The 23,683-nt window shown below is 34.9% G+C and overlaps 1 protein-coding gene across 3 annotated transcripts in view; it reads left to right on the top strand.

Moving 5' to 3' along the window:
* CWC27 (CWC27 spliceosome associated cyclophilin) overlaps window positions 1-23,683 on the top strand; it is a 220,084-nt gene that overhangs the window by 93,889 nt on the left and 102,512 nt on the right. For all 3 annotated transcript variants that reach the window (XM_058563996.1, XM_058563995.1, XM_058563997.1), the window contains exon 11: window positions 12,004-12,107. In XM_058563996.1, the coding sequence (XP_058419979.1) occupies window positions 12,004-12,107 (104 nt within the window). The remainder of the gene's footprint in view (window positions 1-12,003; window positions 12,108-23,683) is intronic.

The raw sequence follows: 23,683 nt of genomic DNA, 5'->3' as shown, positions 1-23,683 counted from the left end.
TTTGATGGGCTTAGCAGACTGAACATAGAGGAAAGAATCTCTGAGCTAGAGGATATAGCAATGGAATCCTCAAAAACCAAAAAGCCAAGATAACAAAGATTGAACAAAATGGAAGAGAATATCCAAGGACTGGGGAACAATTACAAAAGGTGTAACATATGCATATTGGGAATACTACAATTTGCTTAATGAGGCCTATGATCATACACACTTTTTCAGCAGTCACATCACAGCGTTGACTCAGATTGGGCTGTCAACTAAATTCCCCTCAGTCTTTTTCATTCTTGCTGCTGCTATTACTCCTCCTACCTCTTGGACCCACCCATATACACTACAGCCGTAATTGGTTTGTCTTCTGCTTTATACTCAGTGCAGCATTATATGCCAGAATATGGGTAAGGACCTAGTCTGCAGTATCTTAGTAGAAATATATTTCAAGCTTAACTTTGGCCTCTTTAGCATTCTCAGAATAGTTAAACTAGTTAGGACTAACTCATAATCATTTTTTGTTTAAGCATCCAGCCATTATTTGTTCTGTGCTTTAATGGCTGTAAATGAAAGACATCATTGGTGTCTTAAGTTGCATAAGTCTGTGACTATTTTATTTTCACAATATGTCAGTCTACTTTCTTTGTCAAAGAAAAAGGTGACCTTAATTTTAAATGATTTATCCTTATTAATTTATGCTGGTTGTTTTAAGATCACTTGGTCTATGATGCTCTGCATTTTGACTGTGATATGTCTGTATTTGGATTTTCCTTTTATTTATCTTACATAAATTCATTGAGCTTTCTGAATCTGAAGACTAATGTTTTTCATCAATTTTGGAAAAATCTCAAACATTATTGTCTCAATCTCAGTCTCTATTTTCTCTTTCTGCAGTTCTACTTATACATGTAGTGGACTTTCTCACTCTGTCTTCTATATATATATATTTGTGTGTGTGTGTGTGTGTGTGTGTGTGTGAGGAAGATCAGCCCTGAGCCAACATCTGCCAATCCTCCTCTTTTTGCTGAGGAAGACCAGCCCTGGGCCAACATCCGTGCCCATCTTCCTCCACTTTATCTGGGACGCCGCCACAGCATGGCTTGCCACGTGCTGTGTCAGTGCGCACCCGGGATCCGAACTGGTGAACCCTGGGGTGCCACAGCGGAGCACGCGCACCCAACTGCTTGTGCCACTGGGCTGGCCCCTTCTATATCTTTTAACCTCCCATAGTTGTTGATTTTTTCTTTCTGTGTTTTGCATCCTGTTATGTGTGTTTTCAGATATATTTCCTAATTCACTCATTCTTTTTTTAGCTATTCAATTTTTCATTAAGTTTAACTTTAGCTATTTTATTCATCCCTTCTAAAAGTTATTTTGATTCTTTTTCCATGTATTGTTGTAGATTTTGTATTCAGTTTTTTTTATTCTCTCCATATAACATACTTGTTTTATTTTTGCAGTATCTGAAGTTTTGAGGATCAGGTTCTATTATTTGTTGTTCCTCTGATTCTCACTCACAATGCCTTGTTTCCTTGTTTATTATGAAATCTTTCACTGGGGTCTTTTTTTTTTTTTTTTTTTTTCAGAACTCTTCTGAGTTTTGTGAAATCTGAATTGAGGGTTCTTTCCATGAGAGAGGATTTGCCTTTGGTTCTAACAGGTGCATTACAGTACTATAGACCACTGGTGATTTTGATTAAAAATACTCCATAGATACCCTGAGAATATTCATTAGCTTGAGAGCCTGCTTACCTGCATGGACCTGAGACAGACAACCTTTTCTGTGGTCTGCTTGTGTTTTTCAGTAGATGCGTTTATTCCCACTCTTCCAATGAGTGGAGAATACTTAGCTTTATGTGTAGGAATACTAGTTCCATCCTCATGATTATACCTCCATGTTAAAACCCACATTCCTGGGTTACTGAGACTATAACTCAGAGTGTCCCCATAACAGTTCCAATGCTTCTTGCTCTGGTTTTCAGTCCTTTACTTGTTTTTCAACCCCTTGGTTTTTAGTGAGCTAAGCTATGCATTTAAAGGTATCTTTAAAAATGTACTTTATTCAGCACTTCTAGGTGTTTGATTGCAAGAGAGTTTTCAGGTTACCTGGTATGCTGCCTTACTGGAAATGGAAATCTCATTTGTTTTTCGTATTGAGTTAATATCATTTGTAAAGTTGGATTGTGGAATAGACATATGGCTAAAGACCGAATATCTGCCACAACAAATTTACTCCACTTCTGTGAAATCTTGGCTAAGCCAAGTTCTTGCTGTGAAATAACATGTTTGATTCTGAACTTCTTACTTAGTGTTTAGACAGAATAGCAATATCACCTACAGTTCATGGACATTTTATGATTTTGTGCAGGATTCACTCTTGTTTAGTCTGTTTTGGAAAAAACAATAAAATTTTCTAAGATTTGAAAGAGATCTTACAAAGATTAATGACAATCTACATCAGATGCCTAAACTTTTTATTTCAAAATAAATGTGATCTTTCATATGAAAGGAGTAACATTGTAAGTCTAAAGGCTATATGCAACTGCATTTAGATTCCCTTCTTTCCAAATTACAATGTACTTACAGATAGGGATATAGTCTTTCTATTTCTACATATTGGTGTAACAGATTATAAAGGGCATGTAGAACATTATCTCTCAGATTAAATTTTATCTTCTGATAGATACCTTCCAGAATCACTTAGACTAAAATAATATAAAATAATGTGGGTTCTCTGTTAGCCTCCCTCGTAGAATTTGTACGTATATATACATTTCTTTGTTGACTTGTTTATTCCTTACCTTCTCAGCTAGATTATAATGAAAGAAATTAAGCAATTCAGTTCCAAGTATTTAGATAGGATATAGGAATTAGGATATCGGAATTTTGTAATTTTTAGGTTTTTTAAACTGTTATATTTCTCATTTTCATAGCATATGGTATTTAATCCAAACAGTGCATCAAACACAAAAACTTATCGGTAAGCTTTTGAAGTCTATGTATCCATGAGAAAAATGGAAGTATTTGCCTTTCTAATTTCTTTGGTTAGCCTGAGGTCTCATTTTGTCAGTAATTGATTCTGTAAATAGTGAAAACAGAAGTAGTGTTGGTGGTGGAGCTGAGAACATAATGTTAATAATAGAAGCAAACTAATGTTGAGTACATGTTCTGGGCCAGGCACTGTGCTAAGTATGCTAAGTAATTTCCATGGCATCTTATTTCTTTCTCACAACCTTACTATTATTCTCATTTCAAGATGAGAAAACTGAGACTTAGATTGATTAATTTAGTTATCTAAGGCCATACTGATAGTAATAGGTAGAACATAGCTTTCAACACACAAATCAGGGGTTCCTTGATTTAATTTGGTTAGATATTTCCTGAATATGTATATATAAAATTCATGTATAAACTATAGCATATTATGATACTTTCGGATATATGGTAAACCTACATCTCTGCTTCCACTGATGATAACATAAGTCTAAAAATTGTGGCATACATCAGTAGTTTTAATATCTGTGATGGTCTTTTGTTACAGCTATTTTATGATTTCATCGACAGCTAAGCTGCTGTTTCATTACAAACAGATTTGGTATCTTGGTGATTAAAGTAGCAGACTAAAAACCATGAAGGATAGACTGTTTGGTTCGCAACCATTTCCACCTGTTATGAATTCTTATCGGATGTTGGGAAATAGCAGGCTTAGGCTAACGGCAAGTACTACATCCACGGTCCAAGGAACAATGATCTGTAATGGACATGTGTTTAGCTGTTAGCTTGCTTAACAAAGTCTTTAAGCAAATTCATTTACCATCTTATTAAGAAATTTATACATATTCCATTTCATTTTTGTAGATTAAAGTTCCCTTCAAAAGCATGTCAAACACTCAGGTCTTGATAACTTTGCCTTTTTTTTTGAAGGTGAGTATTACAGAAGGTCAGCATTTGAGTTCACCACCCTTATATTAAGATAGTATTTCTCATGTCATAAGAAAAAAGAACAGATATAATTCAAAATTTTCCTAAGGCACATTCCTGGAAACTGGAGAAAATGAGAAAAGCATCTGGGAAAAAATAAAAACTGACTTAAAATTATGCAAGATGCTTGTCATTGCCATTTTAGATCCTTAGTTTCAAGTTGAAAAGCTGCACAATTTTTTAAAAATTGTAAGATTTTCAAACTACTTTTATACAATAAGTCTGATAAAAATGTAAACATACTGTAGTTATAAAAAGTTTCCTATGTAGTTACTTATTCATAGTGTCTTGTGTTGTATAAAAAATATTCAGCTTAAAAATAAGATAGTCAAGTCTAAACTTACTTTTCATTCAGTGGGTAGTTAGCAGATTAAGTGAGACATCGCATAAAGAATTACGATATCTGTATCACGTTTACAGTTCCATTATTGACTTGGGCAATATTGAAAAAAATCTTTTACTGTCTCCACACTTCAACTTCTTTGTGTCTAAGATGAAGATGACTATATTGGGCATCTTACCATTTCCTTAGATAATGGGCTTTAAGATCCTAATTCCAATGGAATTGAAATAAAATGATTTGCAGAGTATAATCACTTTTTACACCTATACTATAATTAGGATTATGCATTTCAGAAATATTAGTTTACACCTTCCTCAGACTATTCTTAGGTGATGATAAAACTGAGGCAATGAAGGAGGATTAATTGCTTTCCTATGGCCATATGATGATGTTGGGTCTAGGTCTTCTGATGAACATGTCTCTTTTTTTATCCAAATGTTCTGTTTATTATTTTTGAATGGACATTTGTTTTAAAAGGAAAAAACAACCCATCAATGATATTAGAGTAGATATCTTTAGTAGTGTAGTAATTAGTATCCTTTTATCATCGATTTTTACTTAAAATCATTGATTTTTATTTAAAGTCTTACTTCTTTAAGTTGCTTATGTAATTCACTCATGAGTTGGATGTAGTATATTTTATCATTAAAAAAATTGCCTTCTAAGCACCTGATAGTGCTCTTACTCACATTAAGCTTTAATCTTTGCATCAGTCTTGTTATAATACAGATGCTGAATATACCACAATTTATAGGTAAGCCTCAGATAAACTGAGGCTCAGTGAGGTTGATAGCCTTGCCCCAAGGCTGTGCTCAAGTGCCACTTGCTCCATGTGACGCCTTGAAAGATGAGTAAGATTTTAGTAGACAGAAATAGGGAGGAAAGACCATTTTAGGTAACGGAAATGGCATGGACCAAGGGGTTTGTGTGCTGAAGCTTAAAGTTTGCCAAGGTAATTATGACTAGTATGTTTTGGCTGAAATTTAGAGTAACTATAGAGGATATGTGAAAGATAAAGTTGAAAATGTAATTTGAAAGTAGTTCATGAGAGGGACTTAAATGCTTGGGAAAGAACTATTGCACAATTCAGGAGGATTTAGGGAATTATGAAGATCAGAGGAGTAGAATTATAGGATTTGGCATAAGTGAGCAAATTGAACGGAAGAAAGGTCAGACCAGAGGCATGTAGACCAAATAGGAGACTGTTGTAATAGTGAAGTCTTGAAAGCACAAACAGCTATCACTAACCACAGAAAGGAAGAGACTTTGTAAAGGAAGAAGGATGTTACTACTAATTAGCTATAGAAAGTATGAGAGTAATACTAGAAGGTGGACCTGACAACCAGCATTCCAGTGGCTTTATCAAAAATAGGAAAGATAGAACTAACGTGGCGTTTTTTGAGAAGGCAAAATGGATCAATCTGACTTTTTTTTTTTTTTTTTTTGCTGAGGAACATTCGCCCTGAGGTAACATCTGTTGCCAATCTTCCTCTTTTTGCTTAGGAAGATTCACCCTGAGCTAACATCTGTGCCAGTCTTCCTCTATTTTGTATGTAGGTTCCCACCACAGCGTAGCCACCAATGAGTGGTGTAGGTCCGAGCCCGGGAACCGAACCTGGGCCACCAAAGCGGAGCACGCCGAACTTAACCACTAGGCCATCGGGCCAGCCCCCCATCTGACTTTTAAAATGGTAAATTTGGTGTGTGTGGGATATCTAATGGAAGTATCCATCTGACAGTTAGAAATGTAAATTTCAGCTTGAAAGTGGAAATGTGTGAAGAGCATCAGGCTAACGATCTTGATTTTATACATTGACTGCATTAAGATAGATGGAATTGAAGACCTGAACACGGATGAAATTTCTAAAGAAGAGAGAGAAAGAGAGAGGGTTCAGACTAGGCTATTAAGAAGCGTCTAAATTTGAGGAGTAGGAGGTGGAAGAGTAAAAGCCAGTGGAAACAGAAAGAATATCAAAAAGGTAGGAGAGCTGGCATGGCACTATGTCTGAGAGAGCAAAGGGCCAGAGGTAAAGTGGTCAACAAAGTCAGATTCTTCTGAAGGTCTAAATTACGAAGGGAAGCCATTGAAATTTGTGATTAGAAGGTCATAAGTTACTTCATAAGTTACTTCTTGTAATTTGAGCAATTTAAGGAGCGTCTGAGTTACTAATAAGGTATTAAAATAAATAGACAGTGGGTAAAATGAAGACCTACTGTAGTTGAGAAATTGGTTGTAAAAAAAAATGGAAGCTCAAAGCTGTGGAAAAATTGAAGGAAAATATTCTCACCTGGCCACTCACAAATTCTTGGCATTTAGACTTTGCCCCAAATTCTCTTCCTGGCTCTATCTTTCGTTACTAGCCCCACCCCTCTTTAAATCATTTATGCTATAGCACAATGTTTTATGCTATAGCATGCACCCTGTGTTTTCCCACCTCCCTGTCTTGGTTTAAACACACTACTTGGATGCCTCCTCACTGTGTCTCCACGTGGCCAGCTCTACTCATCTTTTGGGGCCCAATTCAAATGGCTCCTCTGTGAAGCTATCCCTTATTTAGCCTATAGTAATCTTTCCTTCTCTGAATTTCAAAATGCTTCAGTCATTTCTTCATCATGGCGGTTACCGCTTTTTATTATGTACACGTTGTTATTTATGTACCTGATTTATGCTCTTCCTTAGAATTTAGGCTCCTTGGAGATTTTCTCAAGTTATTAGTATACCATATTGAAAAGAGCATAGACTTAGAATTCAGGTAATCCCATTTTTAGTTTCTAGCTCTATCACTTACTGATGGCCTGTGTGACTTCAGGATAAGTATTTAATCTTTGCAAGCCTCATCTTTCTTACCTGTAAAATGCCTATATCACAGGTAATTGAGAAGATTAAGTGATGTGGGAGGTAACTGATTTAAAGAATCTAGCAAAGTTAGGTTCCTTTCCCTCCTTATTCATCTTAATTTCTGTGCCATCTCTTAGAATGGTACTGTACAAATATTAGATGCTCTAGAAATTGTTGATTGCATTAGTAATTTCTTTGCTATTACTAAATATATAAAGGCTACTATAATTTCTAGGCTGCTGATATTTTATTGGGTTGATTTTTTTTAAGAAAATTCTTTTTTCCATTGGAGCAGAGCATATTACAGATTTACCAGATAAAAATGTACACAATGCAGAATTATCTGGTGGATAATGGTGATATCATATAAACTATATTGAAATTCAAATGAATTCAAATTAGAAACATACCTGTTAGGAAAAAAATTAATTAGCTTGGAATTAGTGGCAGCTTAGAGAAGCCATTTCGTTTACCATACAAGCAGAAACTAGGCTCTGAGGGAGCCAGAAAGAGGCTGCCTGGACTCTAAAGCAAGCCCTTAGTTTGTATACTTCCTTTGTAAGTAGTATAAGGTGACATATACTCCAGGCTTACAATTTTCATTCTCATTTTAACAGATTTAAATATATTCTAGTGCCAATGGATAGGATTATATTCCAGAGTATATAAAGTTAGGAACCCTAAGTTAGACTGTGATCTAAAGACTAGTTTAAAAACTTGCACTTTATTCCAAGAGTTATGGATTCCACAAGTGCTAAAAATGGTGTTGTTTGAATAGTCTGAAAGATTTTAACAATGTTGTAAATCCTTAATCACATGAAAAATTCAGTATAATGAAGCATATTTTAATAATCTGTGTAGACCTACCATTCTCCATCTCACTTTGTCTTTTTTGAGGTTTCTTTTGTTTTGTTTGGTTTCGGGTTTTTTTTTTGTGAGGCAGATCAGCCCTGAGCTAACATCTGCCAATCCTCCTATTTTTTGCTGAGGAAGACTGGCCCTGGGCTAACATCAAGGCCTGTCTTCCTCCACTTTATATGGGATGCCGCCACAGCATGGCTTGCCAAGCAGTGTGTTGGTGCGCGCCTGGGATCCGAACTGGCGAACCCCAGGCCGCCACAGCAGAGCGCGCGCACTTAACCGCTTGCGCCACCAGCCGGCCCCTGTCTTTTTTGTTTTGATTCATCATTGTTCAGTTTGTATATTATTGAGGCTACTTCAATAGTGTGTCTAAATCTTTGACTATTTAAGGATAGATTTTTGGAAGCTAGTATTATGCATTCATTGCCCTTTTTAAAAATTATGAATAGAGTTGATCTCCATATGTAGTTGAGTTAGCATTCATTTATAGTAAATAATATAGTAAAGAAATATTTCTACATGACAAACAGCCCTTAACTATAGTACTATTTTGAACATATCTAAATAATAATAGCTACCATTTGTTGAACATGTATTGATTGCCCAATATTTTAAATACCTTACTCTGATTTTATAGTTGAGGAAACTGAGTCTCAGGGAAGTTAAGTAATTGTTATTAGGTCACCCAGATAATAAATGATGGAGTTTAAATCAGGACTTTCTGAATCCAGAGTTAATCTTTTTAATAACTGTGCTCTACTGTCTCTGCAATACTATATACTTTCATTGCTTTTCATTTTATGCATACTTTAAATTACTCTCATAACTAGTTTGTTCAGCCGTCATGCAGCATTTCCTCTTCAACTTTCAAAATAATCTTCCCCTCAAAGACCTTCAGAAAACATCACCTAAATTCCTGAATTACTTACCAAAGTAAAAAATTTTTAAACTTATGTAATAAAAAGATAAAGGTATTTCTTGGACAGAGCAAAGATGTAGTTGCTATTCTCTGTGCTCATATAACTTCAAGAAATAGGAAATAATTACATTTATCTGAGAAAAACATAATGAGAGCCTAACTAGGCATTGATGGTGACAGTCAAGAGGAACAGTTATATGTAAGAGAGATTGGAAAGTGACGTACTTCAACAGTGATTCAGTGAAAGCAAAGGGGAACAGTCCCAGAGGAAGTTTAAAGTCTGATCATTAGGAGGAAAATGGTTCCACAATCAAATAGGGACTTCAGAAGAAGGAACAGATTTGGGCAGGAAGGAAATGACTTCAAGTTTGGACATAGAGAGTTTGTAAATATTGTGATATCTAGCCTCCACTATCCTTCTAGATCTGGGCCCTTGAAATGTGGCTAGTTTAAATTGAGATGTGCAGTAAGTATAAAATACACACCAGATTTAGATTTAGTACAAAAAAAGAATGTAAAGTATGATATTAATATTTTTATATTGGTTATATCTTGAAATATTTTTGATATATTAAGTTATTGAGTTAAATAAAATATGTTGTTAAAATTAATTTAACCTGTTTCCTTTTACCATTTTTTTAAATGTGGCAGCTAGGAAACTAAAATTGTATATTTCTTACCTTATGTTTCTATTAGCATTAATTGTACATGGAGATTTGTACCAGATAGTTAGAAAAGCAGGACCAAAATCAGGGCAAAACATCTAGATTTGGAAATAACCTATATAAAAGTGATAGTTGATGTTATGAGAGAGTAGATAAAAATACCAGTGTACAGGGTATAGAAATAAGAAAATTCCCAACATAGGATGAGAAGAGAAAGAGTAACTAAGAGAAGGAGAATTGGAGAGTCAAGACTCTGAAGAGGTATATAAATGTGATTAGGATAGAATTTGAAGAAGGAAGGAATGCTTATTATCAGTGAATGATAGAGAGGCCAAAGAGCAAGACAAGGACTGAGAAAAGGCTGTTGTATCAAAAGGCTGATACAGAGGCAGTTTCAGTAGAGTATAAAAAGGATATATTACAAGAGATTAAGAAATTAAAGGTTGATGTAGTAGATTGTATGCATAAACTATTCTTTCAGGCAAGGAGTCCACTTGTGAAGATAATAATCACTTGATTGGAACAGAGTCCAGGGAAATTTGAGCATGTTTGTTGGCTGAATGAAAGGATCATTGAAATAAGAGTGCTTGAAGTTGTAAGAAAGCGAAGATAGTTTCTGTAATAAGGTCGTAATGCATTGGGTCCCTAACCTGAGGCATATTAGAATTATCTGGGGAACTTATCACAGGGCAAATTCCCAGGCAGCATCCCACATTTAAGGAAATCGTATTCTCTGGAGATTTATCTCCTGGAACATGTTTTAACAAGTTCTCCTAGGTGATTATGATGTATTTGTAAGGACAAACAAGTCAAGAAAATTAAGGGTGCTGGTGAGAACATCAGTGAAATTACTGACCCTAACATCCAGAATGGATAGAGAGCCAGTTGGGGTCAGAATAGGGCTGGTGGACCATGAACTGTGGTTAAAGAGTTGGCTTTCGTTATTATAAGAGTGAGCACAGGTACAGTAGGCATGAAAGACCAAGAAAGCTAAAAGAGTAAGTGGGTTTTGATCAGAGAGGAAAGTTTCAGAATTCAGGATCTTGGAGGCCAAGCAGATACAAAATATGGCTGTGTGTGTTTGGTGTGAAAAAGTGGTAAAAAGAACTGAGTCATGCACCTTGTAAAACCTATCACTTTGGTGACTCTAATATAAGTCAATGGTAAAAACGTATGAGATTTGGGTTTTAGGAGGAAGCACTAAAGGTTGAATCAGTATGGAACTATTTAGACTAAGATTCCACTAAACCTTGGCTTGGGTCTCTTTAGAGATTATTTCCAGAAAGGGGTGCCTGCTTGGGCTACAGTGTTCTCAGTTTCTGTGATCCACTGTAGCTTTTATTGAAAATAGAGTGGATGCTTGACATTCACAGATATAAAATGTGTAGTTTTGACTATTCGCAAGTGACCCTACGGGTTCCTGACATAGGTAGTTAATAATTTTTTCCACAGAGTGAATTTGAATCTCTTGCCCTAAAACTGGCTTATAGAAACTAGTCACTTAACTAGCGACTTGTAGTGAAGTCAACATTTCTGTCTCAGTTTGCCTTTAATATATGATTACATTAATTATCAGAATATCTCAGCCTAGTAGGTTTCACAGAAGAGGAAATTATTGGTCAAATTGTAGTATGAAATGGGTTTAAAAATTAAGTTTAAAAACTAAGTTTAAAAAACTTTTAGTATTGCACCTAGCATGTAATAATTGCTTAATAAATGGTAGTTACTAGTGCCAGTTCAGGACTTCAACAAGTTTTTAAGCCAAATCTTTTTGTGTATGACCAAGTTTTTTTTTTTTATAATTTTATTTATTTATTTTTTTCCCCCAAAGCCCCAGTAGATAGTTGTATGTCATAGTTGCACATCCTTCTAGTTGCTGTATGTGGAACGCGGCCTCAGCATGGCTGGACAAACGGTGCGTCGGTGCACTCCCGGGATCCGAACCCGGGCCGCCAGCAGCGGAGCGCACGCACTTAACCCCTAAGCCACGGGGCCGGCCCTGTGTATCACCAAGTTTAGTGAATAGTATTTATATTAAAAATTTTATTTTGATTCAGGGTGTTCATGAATTATTAAACTGAAACTAGAATGGTAAATTTGCAAGTAAATTAGAAGGAGAATAATAGGTCATTTCTCACTTATGTACTTCTGTTTGGTATACTTGAAAGGGGGTATATTTTATAGTAATTCATATTATATTGCTATCATGAAAAATTGCATCTTTTTAAATACCCTTTAAGTATTTTCTGTACCACAAATACACATACACAGAAACAAAATGAATTACATTATTCACTTTGTTTTTCTTTGAGATTTAGTGTACCTGAAAACCAGATTTAGTTGTTTTAGCTAAACAATTTTCTTTCTCAGTATATTATATATTTATATAATTGTTTTTGCTTTATAGTGAAGAGCTCAGAAAAGAAGCAAGACAATTAAAGCGGGAACTCTTAGCAGCAAAACAAAAAAAAGTAGAAAATGCAGCAAAACAAACAGAAAAAAGAAGTGAAGGTAAGGGCATTTACCAGGCTTATCTCTCACTTGAAACTTATTCTCTTTCTTCCCTCTCTCCCCTCTTCCCTCCTTCTTTTCCTCTCTTTCTCTCCTCCCTCCTTCCTGAGTTTTGCTTTTTTTTAATACTTTCTTTAGCCAATAAAATAAATTTCCACCTAGGACTTTTGTCTGAGAAGTAAATTCAAACTTAATTGTAACTATTGTTCCTAAATAAACAGAGTACTTGACATCAGGCAAAACTTAAATGTTGCCATAGCACATATCTAGACATGCACAAGAATGGAATGCTCATTTTTTATATTGGATACCCTTTAAAAGATTTAAGAAAGGTGTTTAGCCCCTGTGTTTGAGACTTGTGTAAACATTTATGCATTGGTTTGATTAGTATTAAATACATACTCTTGTTTTTTGTTTGTTTTTGATTTTACTCTTATGTTTAGATACAGAAAATCTAAAATATAAAATTGATCAAAAGCTGATCAAAATAATACCCTACTTTTTATACAGATTAAATATGTTCTTTATTTCACTATGATTTTTATGAAGCTAGAATAGCTTCAAAAAAGTGATCTCACTGAAGATCTTTAGTGTAAAACTGTTTCAGCTATAAAACATGTAATATTCAGTTTCCAAAATAGCAGATTAGAACCCTCAAGTCTGTTTTCTCATTACAATAATAAATTACATTGTAGACTCAGTGAATATGATCAGAAATTTGATTCAGTTACTTATAATAATGTCTACTAGATTTGGCTTAACAAATTTGCTTTGTGCATACATTTTCTGTATTTTCATGCTTTTGGAAAGCATGAAGTATTTTTATCTACTAAGTTCTGTAACAGTCACTGGAGATATATCAAAGAATAAGATGTAACATCTGGCCTTAAAGAATACATATTCTAATACAGAACAGTAGTATAGCATTTGGCCCTAGGCATTATTATTTATTTTAAGTAGCCCAAATAATAACACATAACTATCTAAAGGGTATAGTTCTTAGATTGTTTGTATCATTTCCCAATGACTACTATAGTAAAGGCAGGTACTTGATGAAGAACTTGAATTCACTGGAATATATTTTAATGAAACTAATTATGAAAAAGTTAACTTGATGAGATATCATCATCATGGCTGTGTGAGTGGATCCCTTTGTCTCACTCCTTAAACCTACAGCAAGTAAAGCATCCATAACCCAACAAAAGCTACACTGCGCAACATATCAGTGTGCTGGAGAGATCCACACATGGGTACATATGTAGGTGGGTGAATTGGAGCACATAGAAGAGGCCAACTGGGGGAACAGCAGAGGCAGTGCACAGGATCCTGGCCCCCGGCTGCAGCAACTGAGTCAGCCACTCCTAGCCCCAGAGAATCCAGTGGGCAGCAGCAGAGGTGCCTAGCCACAGTGAAAGTTGTGGCCAGAGGGATTGGAGCAGCAGTGGAGGTAGAGCCCCATGATCCCAGGCCCCAGGCCGTGGCTCAGAGCCTGGTAGCAGCAGAGGAGGAGCACACACAAATCCAGCCTCCTGTCGAAAGCAGCACCTTGGGCCACAAGGAAGTGAGCATCAGTGAAGGCAGAGCCCTGCAAACCCAACTCTCTCTCCCTCCCTCCTCTATGGCCATGGAATTTCCAACCCAGGTGATCCTTGATGTGATAGAGGCCTCAGCCATTCCTGTAGCCCCAGAAGTGAAGCCAGCAACTGCACAACATTGGCAACAGCAAGGGATCAGTGACCCCTGGAGGCATGGGGAGCAGAAACAAGATTACTGGTGACACCCCTATTAGAAGCAGTTGGAGGGTGGACCCTGCTGGTCCTCAAATATAGCCAGAGGCAGCTCAGGTAAGAGAAAACAAAAACTTGTGCTATAGCACCACCTACTGAAAAATAAAAGAAAGGCCTCTAATCTCCAATGGGTTGAATAGTTGGAATCAAAACAAACAAAACTATACCTAAATAAGAAAAGTGTTCACAATGACACAAGAGACAAATAATTCAGCCAGCACCATGAAAAGCTATGATGGTCTTCTTGTGATGCTAACACAGCATCACAAGAAAAAAACAACAATTCTCCAGAAACCAAACATAAAGTCATGGAAAAGTGTGATCTAATTGATAAGAATTCAAAATACCTGTCATGAAGAAACTCACAGAGCTGCAAGGACATTCAGAAAGGCAGTTCAATGAGCTCAGGAATAAAAACAGTGAACAGAAGGTATACTTTACCAAAGGGATTGAAACTCTAAAAAAGAACCAAACAAATTCTGGAGCTGAAGAACTCAATAAATGAGACGAAAAATACATTAGAAAGGATTGGAAATAGAACAGACCATATGGAAGAGAGAATCAGTGAGATGAAAGATAGAAACCAAGAAAATGATGCAGGTAGAAGAGGAGAGAGAACTAAGATTTTTTAAAGTGTAGAAATTTTAAAAGAATTGTCCAACTCCATTAGAAAAGACAACATAAGGATAATCGGTGTCCCAGAAGGTGAAGCAAGAGAGAAGAGAGCAGAGAGCTTATTTAAAGAAGTAGAAGCTGAGAACTTCCTAAACCTGGGGAAAGAACTGGACATACAAATCTATGAAGCTAATAGAACACCTAATTATCTCAATGCAAAAAGAATTTCTCCAAGACATGTGATAATAAAACTGTCAAAAGTCAATGACAAAGGAAGAATATTAAAGGCAGCCAGGGGAAAAAAACCCATAATCCATAAGAGAACTGCCCTTAGGCTATCAGCAGATTTCTCAGCAGAATCTCTACAGGCCAGGAGAGAGTAGAATGATATAGTCAAAATATTGAAAGATAAAAACTGTAAGACAAGAATACTCTATCCAGCAAAGTTATCTTTCAGATATGAAGGAGAAATAAAGGCTTTCCCAGACAAACAAAAGCTGAGGGAGTTCATCACCACTAGACCTGCCTTACAAGAAATGTTGAAGGGAGCCCTCCTGAGACTAAAAGGCAAAGGTGTACAAAATTTGAAGCAAGGTAATAGACAGACATAATCAGAAAATTGCAACTTTATATCAGAATAGGTTAGTAAACACTTAATTATGACATAAAGCTTAAAGGGAAAGGAAGCATTAAAAATAACTATAACCACTTCAATTTGGTAACAAACTCACAGCATAAAAAGGGATAATTTGTGATGACAAAAATATAGAAAGGGAAGAGGAAAGGGGTGGAGCTTGCATAGGCAAATGAAGACGAGATGCTATCAGCAGACAAAGGACTATCTTATCTATGAAACCTTTTGTACAAACCTCATGGTAACCACAAAACAAAAATTCAGAGCAGAGACACAAAACATTAAAAAAAGAGGAAACTGAGAAAAACATTACAGAAAACCACCAAACTGAAATGGCAGAAAGAAACACAATGAAAAAGAAACAATGGAAATATAGAGCAACCAGAAGACAAGAGATAAAATGGTGGTATTAAGTCGTCATATATCAATAATCACTCTAAAAGTAAATGGATTGAGTTCACCAATCAAAAGACACAGAGTGGCTGGATGGATTAAAAAACAAGACCCAACAATATGCTGCCTCCACAAGACCATTCTCAGCTCTGAAGATAAACATAGGCTCAAAGTGAAGGGATAAGAAATGATACTTCAAGCAAATGGCGAACAAAAGAAAGCGAGTATATCCATACTTATATCAGACAAAACAGGCTTCAAGCCAAAAAAGATAACAAGAGATAAAGATGGACATTAAAAAAAGGGGACAATCTATCAAGAAGACATAACATTTATTAATATATACGCATCTAATATAGGAGCACCAAACAGACCTAAAGGGAGAAATTGACAGCAACCCAATAATAGTAGTGGATTTTAATACCCCACTTACATCAATGGATAAATCATCCAGACAGAAAATCAACAAGGAAACTTGTTGGCCTTAAATTAAACATTAGACCAGATGGAGTTAATAGACATATATAGAACATTCCATCCACAAGTAGCAGAATACACATTCTTCTCAAGTGCACATGGAACATTCTCAAAGATAGACCATATGTTGGAAGCATGACAAGTCTCAGTAAATTTAAGATTGAAATCCTATCAATCACCTTTTCCAACCACGATATTATGAAACTAGAAATCAACTACAAGAAAAAATTTTGAAAAGTCACAAATATATGGAAATTGAACAACATGTTACTGAAAAATTGTTGGATCAATGAAGAAATAAAAAGAAAAAATACATAAAGACAAATGAAAATGAAAACATGACATATCAAAATCTATGAGATGCAGCAAAAGCAGTACTATGAGGGAAGTTTACAGCAATACAGGCCTACCTCAACAAACAAGAAAAATCTCATATACACAGTCTAACATTATACCTAAAGGAACTAGAAAAAGAAGAAAAAACAAAGCCCAAAGTCAAAGGAGAAAATAAAAATCAGAGCAGAAATAAATAAAATAGACGCTAAAAAGACAGTAGAAGATATCAATGAAACTAAGAGCTGGTTCTTTGAAAAGGTAGACAAAACTGACACATCTTTAGCCAGACTAAGAAAAAAAGACAGAAGTCTTAAATAAATAAAATCAGAAAGGAAAGAGGAGAAATTACAACAGATACCACAGAAATTACAAAGGATTGTAAGAGAATACTGTGAAAAGCTGTATACGAATAAATTTGATAACCAAGAAGAAATGAATAAATTCCTAGAATCATACAACTTTGCAAAACTGAATCAAGAAGAATAGAGAATCTGAATAGACCGATCACTAGTAAGGAGATTGAAACAGTAATAAAAACCTCCCAAAAGACAAAAATCCAGGACCACCAGATGGCTTCTCTTGTTTAAATGTTCTACCAAATATTTAAAGAAGATTTAATACTTATCTTTCTCAAACTATTCCAAAAACTTGAAGACGAGAATGGGATGCTTCCTAACTTGTTTTATGAGGCCAACATCACCCTGATACTAAAACTCGACAAGGACAACAGAAAAAAAGAAAATTACAGGCCAATATCACTGATAAACATAGATGTAAAAATCCTCCACAAAATATTAACAAACTGAATACAACAGTACATTAAAAGGCTTATACACCACAGTCAAATGGGATTTATTCCAGGGATGCAAGGATGGTTCGACATCCACAAATCAATCAAAATAATACACCACATTAACAAAATAAATAATAGAAATCACATGATCATCTCAATAAATGCAGAGAGAGCATGTGACAAGATTCAGCAACTATTTAGGATAAAAACTCTCAATACAAAGGATATAGAAGGAAAGTACCACAACATAAGAAAGGCCATATAGGACAAACCCAGAGCTACCATCAGACTCAATGGTGAGAAACTGAAAGCTATCCCTCTAAGAACAGGAATGAAACAAGGATGCCCACTCTCACCACTCTTATTCAACATTGTATTGGAAGTCCTAGTAGAGCAATTTGGCAAGAAAAAGAAATAAAAGTTATCCAAATTGTAAAAGAAGAAGTAAAATTGTCACTTTTTGTGGATGACATGATTTTATTTGTGGAAAACCCTAAGGAATTCACCAAACAACTATTAGAAATAATAAATACAGTAAAGTTACAGGATACAAAATCAACATAAAAAAATCAGCCGCATTTCTGTACACTAACAATGAACTAGCTTTAGAAAGAGAAATCAAGAAAACAATCCCATTTACAATTGCAACAAAAAGAATAAAATACCTAGGCATAAATTTAAGGAGGTGAAAGACCTGTACACTGAAAACTATAAGACATTGTTGAAAGAAATTGAAGAAGACAGAAAGAAATGGAAAGATATTCTCTGCTCATGGATTGGAAGAATTAACATAGTTAAAATGTCCATATTACCTAAAGCAATCTACATGTTCAGTGCAATCCCTATCAAAACCCCAATGACATTTTTCACAGAAATATAACAAAGAATCCTAAAATTTATATGGAACAACAAAAGACCCCGAATAGCCAAAGCAATCCTGAGAAAAAAGAACAAAGCTGGAGGTATCACACTCCCTGATTTCCAAGTATACTACAAAGCTATAGTAATCAAAACAGCATGGTATTGACAGAAGAACAGACACACAGATCAATGGAACAGAATTAAGAGCCCAGAAATAAATCCACACATCTATGGACAGCTAACATTTGACAAAGGAGCCAAGAACGTACAGTGGAGAAAAGAAAATCTCCATAGTAAATGGTGTTGGGAAAACTGGACAGCCACATGGAAAAGAATTAAAGTAGACCATTATCTTACATCATAAAAAAAATGTTTAAATTCAAAATGAATGAAAGACTTGAATGTAAGACCTGAAACCATAAAACTCCTAGAAGAAAACATAGACAGTACGCTCTTTGACATCAGTGTTAGAAAGATGTTTTTGGATGTTTCCTCAGGCAAGGGAAACAAAAGCAAAAATAAACAAATGGGACTACATCAAACTAAAAAGCTTCTGTACAGCAAAGGAAACCATCAACAAAACGAAAAGATAACCTACGGACTGAGAGAAGATATTTGCAAATCATACATCTGATAAGGGGTTAACATTCAAAATATATAAAGAACTGATACAACTCAACAATAAAAAAACAAACAACTTGATTAAAAAATGGGCAGAGGATCTGAACAGACATTTTTCCAAAGAAAGTGTACAGATGGCCAACAGGCACATGAAAAGATGTTCAACATCACTAATTATCAGGGAAATGCAAATCAAAACTACGATGAGATATTACCTCACGCCTGTCAGAATGGCTATTATTAAAAAGACAAAAAATCACAAGTGTTGGAGAGGATGTGGAGAAAAGGGAACACTCATACAATGCTGGTGGGAATGTAAATTGGTGCAGCCAATATGGAAACAGTAAGGAGATTCCTCAAAAAATTAGAAATAGAACTACCATGTGATCCAGCTATTCCACTTCTGGGTATTTATCCAAAGAATATAAAACACTAGTTCAAAAAGATATATGCACCCCTATTTTCATTGCAGCATTGTTTACAATAGCCAATCCAAGGAAACAACCTAAGTGCCCATCAATGGATGAATGGATAAAGAAGATGTGGTATATATATATATACTACATATATACCATATATATAAAATGAAATACTACTCAACCATTAAAAAAAAGATGAAATCGTGCTATTTGCAACAACATGGATGGAACTTGAAGGTATTATACTAAGCAAAATAAGTCAGATGGAGAAAGATAAATACCATATGATTTCACTCGTATGTGAGAGAGAGAAACAACAAGAAACACATGCAGGGAACAGATTGGTGGTTACCAGAGGAGAAGGGGGCTGCAGTGGAGGGCAAAAGGGGTAAAGGGGGACATTTGTACAGTGATGGATGGAATCTAGACTTTTGGTAGTGAACATGATATAGTGTATACAGAAGTTGAAATATAATGATGTACACTTGAAGTCTATATAATGTTATAAACCAATGTTACCTCAATTTAAAAAAAAAGTTAAGTCACCATAATGGCACAAGTTATAAACTGAATTTAAAAGAAAAGATAAACTTCTTTGTGACTAGATCATGTATGTAAAATATAATCCAGAATAGGAACAAGCTATATTGGCAACATTGAGATTTGAAAGAAGTACAGTGAGGATTATTTTATTTTTAATTCTATATATAATTTTCCCAGGAGATTGTTTTTTATAAGCATTTTAAATATATGAAAGTAATTCCTTTCAGCTGGAAAGATCTTTTACTTAAATTTTTTATTCATTTTTGAGTTAATAATTATTAGTACCCTCATGTCTCAAGAACCATGCTGGACTAGGGGTGTGAAGTTGGCAATAGATGGGTGGTTCTTACCTTCATAGTTCATGATCTACTAGGAGTGAGAGAATTGCAAGTAATTAATTACTGTAACAGTGCTGTATGGTTAAGCCCTATATTAGACATAAACAATGCTGTGTCAGTTTATTTATCTGCCTTTGAAATCACTAAATACAATTAGGTAAAGAAAGATTTGAGACTTAAAAGAATGATTTCTTAACAGGAAAGAGACATTCTTATGGAGCTTATTTCAGTCTATATATGTGAAAGTTGGCTCTGTTAAAATCTTTTTTATGCCATAATTAGAAAGAGAATCTCGTATTAGTAATTAATTTCTGAATTTCATTTTCCTTATATTGTCTAGAAATACCTAAATTCCCTAAATCTGAATGACAGTTAAAATTAGCTTCCAAAAGAATTGGGTCATTTGGTGGCTATCTTTGTTTTCTAGTCTCAGAATGGGCCATTTTATTTGTTTATTTTTTTATTGTTTTATTTTGAAATAATTTTAGATTTACCAAGAAGTTACAAAAATATTAGAGTTTCCATATACCTTTGATGTTAAGGTCTTGTATAACTGTAGTGCAGTGATCAAAACCAAGCAATTAATGTGGATATAATAGTATTAACTGCCTGCAGACCTTATTAGAATTTTACCAGTTTTCCCACTAACATCTTTTTTCTGTTCTATGATTCTATCCAGAGTTCCGTATTCCATTCTGTGTCCTTAGTCTCCTCTGATCTGTGACAGTTCCTCAGTCTTTTTTTGTCTTTCATGACCGTGACACTTGGAAGAGTCCTGGTTAGGTATTTTGTAGAATGTCTCAATTTGAGTTTGTCTGATGTTTTCTCATGATTAGATTGAGGTTATGCATTTTTTGGCAAGATTGCCGCATGAGTGATATGTCGTTCCCAGTGTGTTATATCAGAGGTAACGGAATGTCTGTTGTCATTTTACTGGTGATATTACCATGATCACTTGGTTTAAGTGGTGTCTGCTGAGTTGCTACATTGTAAAGTTACTCTTTTTCCCTTTGAGATTATAAGTATTTGGGGGAAGATACTTTGAGACTATGCAAATATCCTGTTGCTTTTCAAGCTTCCCCCCACTAATTTTAGCATCCATTGATGGATCTTGCCTGTAGGCAACAGTTACTTACTATGGTGTTCTAATGGTGACTTTCTAGTTCCCTCATTCCTACTGCTTTTATTACTTGGAATTGTTCTATAAGAAAGAGCTCTCTCTCCTGTTATTTATTTATTTACTTATTTATGTAAATATGAGTTTGTGGATATTTTATTCTATGTGCTATAATCCTAAACTATCATTATTTATTTTGTTGTTCACATAGTTCCAACATTGACCGTTAGTAGCTCTTTCAGGTTGTCTCCTGTGTCTGTTCAGCTTGCCCCCATCTTTTGAGTACTTTCTTGCTTTTTGGCATAAGATGCTCCAGGTTGATCTTGTGTTTTACCTTGTCCAGACCTGGAATCAAACACTTCTCCAAGGAACCTGTGGTTCCTCTTAGTAGAGTATTGTAAGTAGAAACCAAGATGTGGGCACTAAGTTGGCCGTTTTATTTTGATTCTAATATTTTTAGAGCGCTATTAGGAGCAATGTTGTATTATCACTATCTTCTCAGAATGCTTAACGAAATTCATTTTTAGCCTCTCTCTGTGATGATGTGACGTTTTTCTTGGAATTGCATTTCCTTTAAATTTACTTTGATCTTTTTAACTTGGCAAGTATTGCTGATAAGATGATAGGAAATTGTTTATTATGAAAGATTTGTGAAGTTCAGTAAACACTACATTATATTTGATATTCACATGCTCCTATGCAGTTCTTAAGTCTAGTTGTCCTTTTTTCTCCATCGTTAAAAATGATACCATGAACCATCTCACTGCACAGCATTATGAAAACAAAGTAGAATTTTAGGCATCCTTGAACGTATGTCAGAACTTATCCTATCTTCCCAGCTGACAGATACTCCAAGGTTAGCACTACGTAAACCCTGGGAACAGTTCCAGAGGTCCTCATATGTATTTGCATAGTAAGATAATCACATGAAAAGAAGTTGGGAAGTGTTATTTGACCTTGGCTCTATAACTTTATGCGTTAGTTGAGCCAAATACCTTCCTGAACCTATTCAGGAAAGATTTCTTGATTGGGCTCTATGCGTACATATCGGGCTTTTATAAAGCATTTTATTTTAATCCAAGACTAAATTATCTGAATATTATGACAACTCTGGATGATGTGGTCTTTTGAACATGATATGCTCAATCTAGCAATTTAATTTGCAAATCAACTTAGAAACAATAATCAATATTAAAAAGAGCCTTGTGGATATTTTGGTGTGTAGTAAATTGTTGTGTAATATAGACCTATCTTCCACAGAAATTTTCATCTGGTTGCATGTACCACATCTGCTAATATAAGGAGACTAAAAATACATTAATTTTGGTATTTTTAATAGCAATTTCGACAGAGATACTAAGTGCTCGTTACGTGTAATGCTAATGGTTATAAGAATGGTTTGGAATATTATATTTTCTCAAAAAATAAACAGGAAAGTATTAAGACTCTTAACTCCAATTACTAGTGGTGAAGTTATTTAAGCCTTTGTGACTCAAATTTCCTGTCATAAATCCAGGGATAAAATGCCTTGTGTACCCCTCAGGGTTCTTGTAAGAAGTAAATTAGTTAATGACTTTAATAAATTTACAAGTGCTATGTAAAAATAATAATTTTAAATTTGTAAGGAGAAAAACATAGCTATTCCTAGTTTCATTTTGTTTCCTATCTAAATCCTACAAAATTAAAATATGAATTTTAATAGTGGGTTAGTTTCAGTTAAAGCCTGTAATCAGTATGGCTACATATAAAAATGAGAAATTAAAATCTCAAATGTTTCTTTCATGTGTTTTCACAGCTGCATTTCTATAATCATAGTCTTTCTTAAAAGATGTGTTTGAGTGAACTTGTATACATCCTTAAGTAAAGCTTCCAGTAGTATTATTTCCTGATTTTTTGAATTCATCTAACAAGTCTAACACTTGCTGACTGTTGCCACTACATTTTAGAATTTAATGTATTATCCTCAGATTAAAAGCACTTGAGAAGAAACCTATAAGGACAAGAAAGCTCTGTGTTCTAATGCCCGTGTGTTAATACATCTAGTTTTGTCTTTCTTGCATGAATGGAGGTCTCTCATTTATCCAGGTGCCCTAGTAAGCGTCATACTTTCTTCAGGGCTTTTGTCGTCTTAGGAAATCACCTTTGATCAGGGAGTAATATCCCGTAGGTTTTATCATCTTTACCCAATTTCCTGGGCTAGATCCATAGCCAGAATTGTACAGATAATTAGGAATTTATATTCTAACCATAGTTCTGCTTCCAAATCTATTCTGTCACCTCAGCAAGTTACTTTAAAATCAGGACACATCTATCCATATATAAATTTAAAGATAAATAAGATCTGCTCTTCTTATTTTTTAACATTTTACTGTGAACTTTTTTATTAATACCTCAGTTCCATTATGGCAGAAAATAAAATAATTAAAAGTCATTTGAAAGAGAGATTGTTGCTTTTACATCAATACATGCTTTGGGCCCCTACAATTGAGCAATACTAAATACATTGCCGTTTGATATTACCTGATTGTGGTGATAGCGCCATGAGTGTATGCACACGTCCAAATCCGTCAAACTTACACATCCAAACATATGCCACTCTTCTGTACACCAGTTATGCCTCAACAAAGCTGCCCCTCGAAAAG

This window comes from Diceros bicornis, chromosome 20 (genome assembly GCF_020826845.1).
Source record: "Diceros bicornis minor isolate mBicDic1 chromosome 20, mDicBic1.mat.cur, whole genome shotgun sequence".
Classification (NCBI taxonomy): Eukaryota; Metazoa; Chordata; class Mammalia; order Perissodactyla; family Rhinocerotidae; genus Diceros; species Diceros bicornis.
Note: the sequence above shows the minus strand (reverse complement) of the source record. Positions and strands in the feature narration are given on the sequence as shown.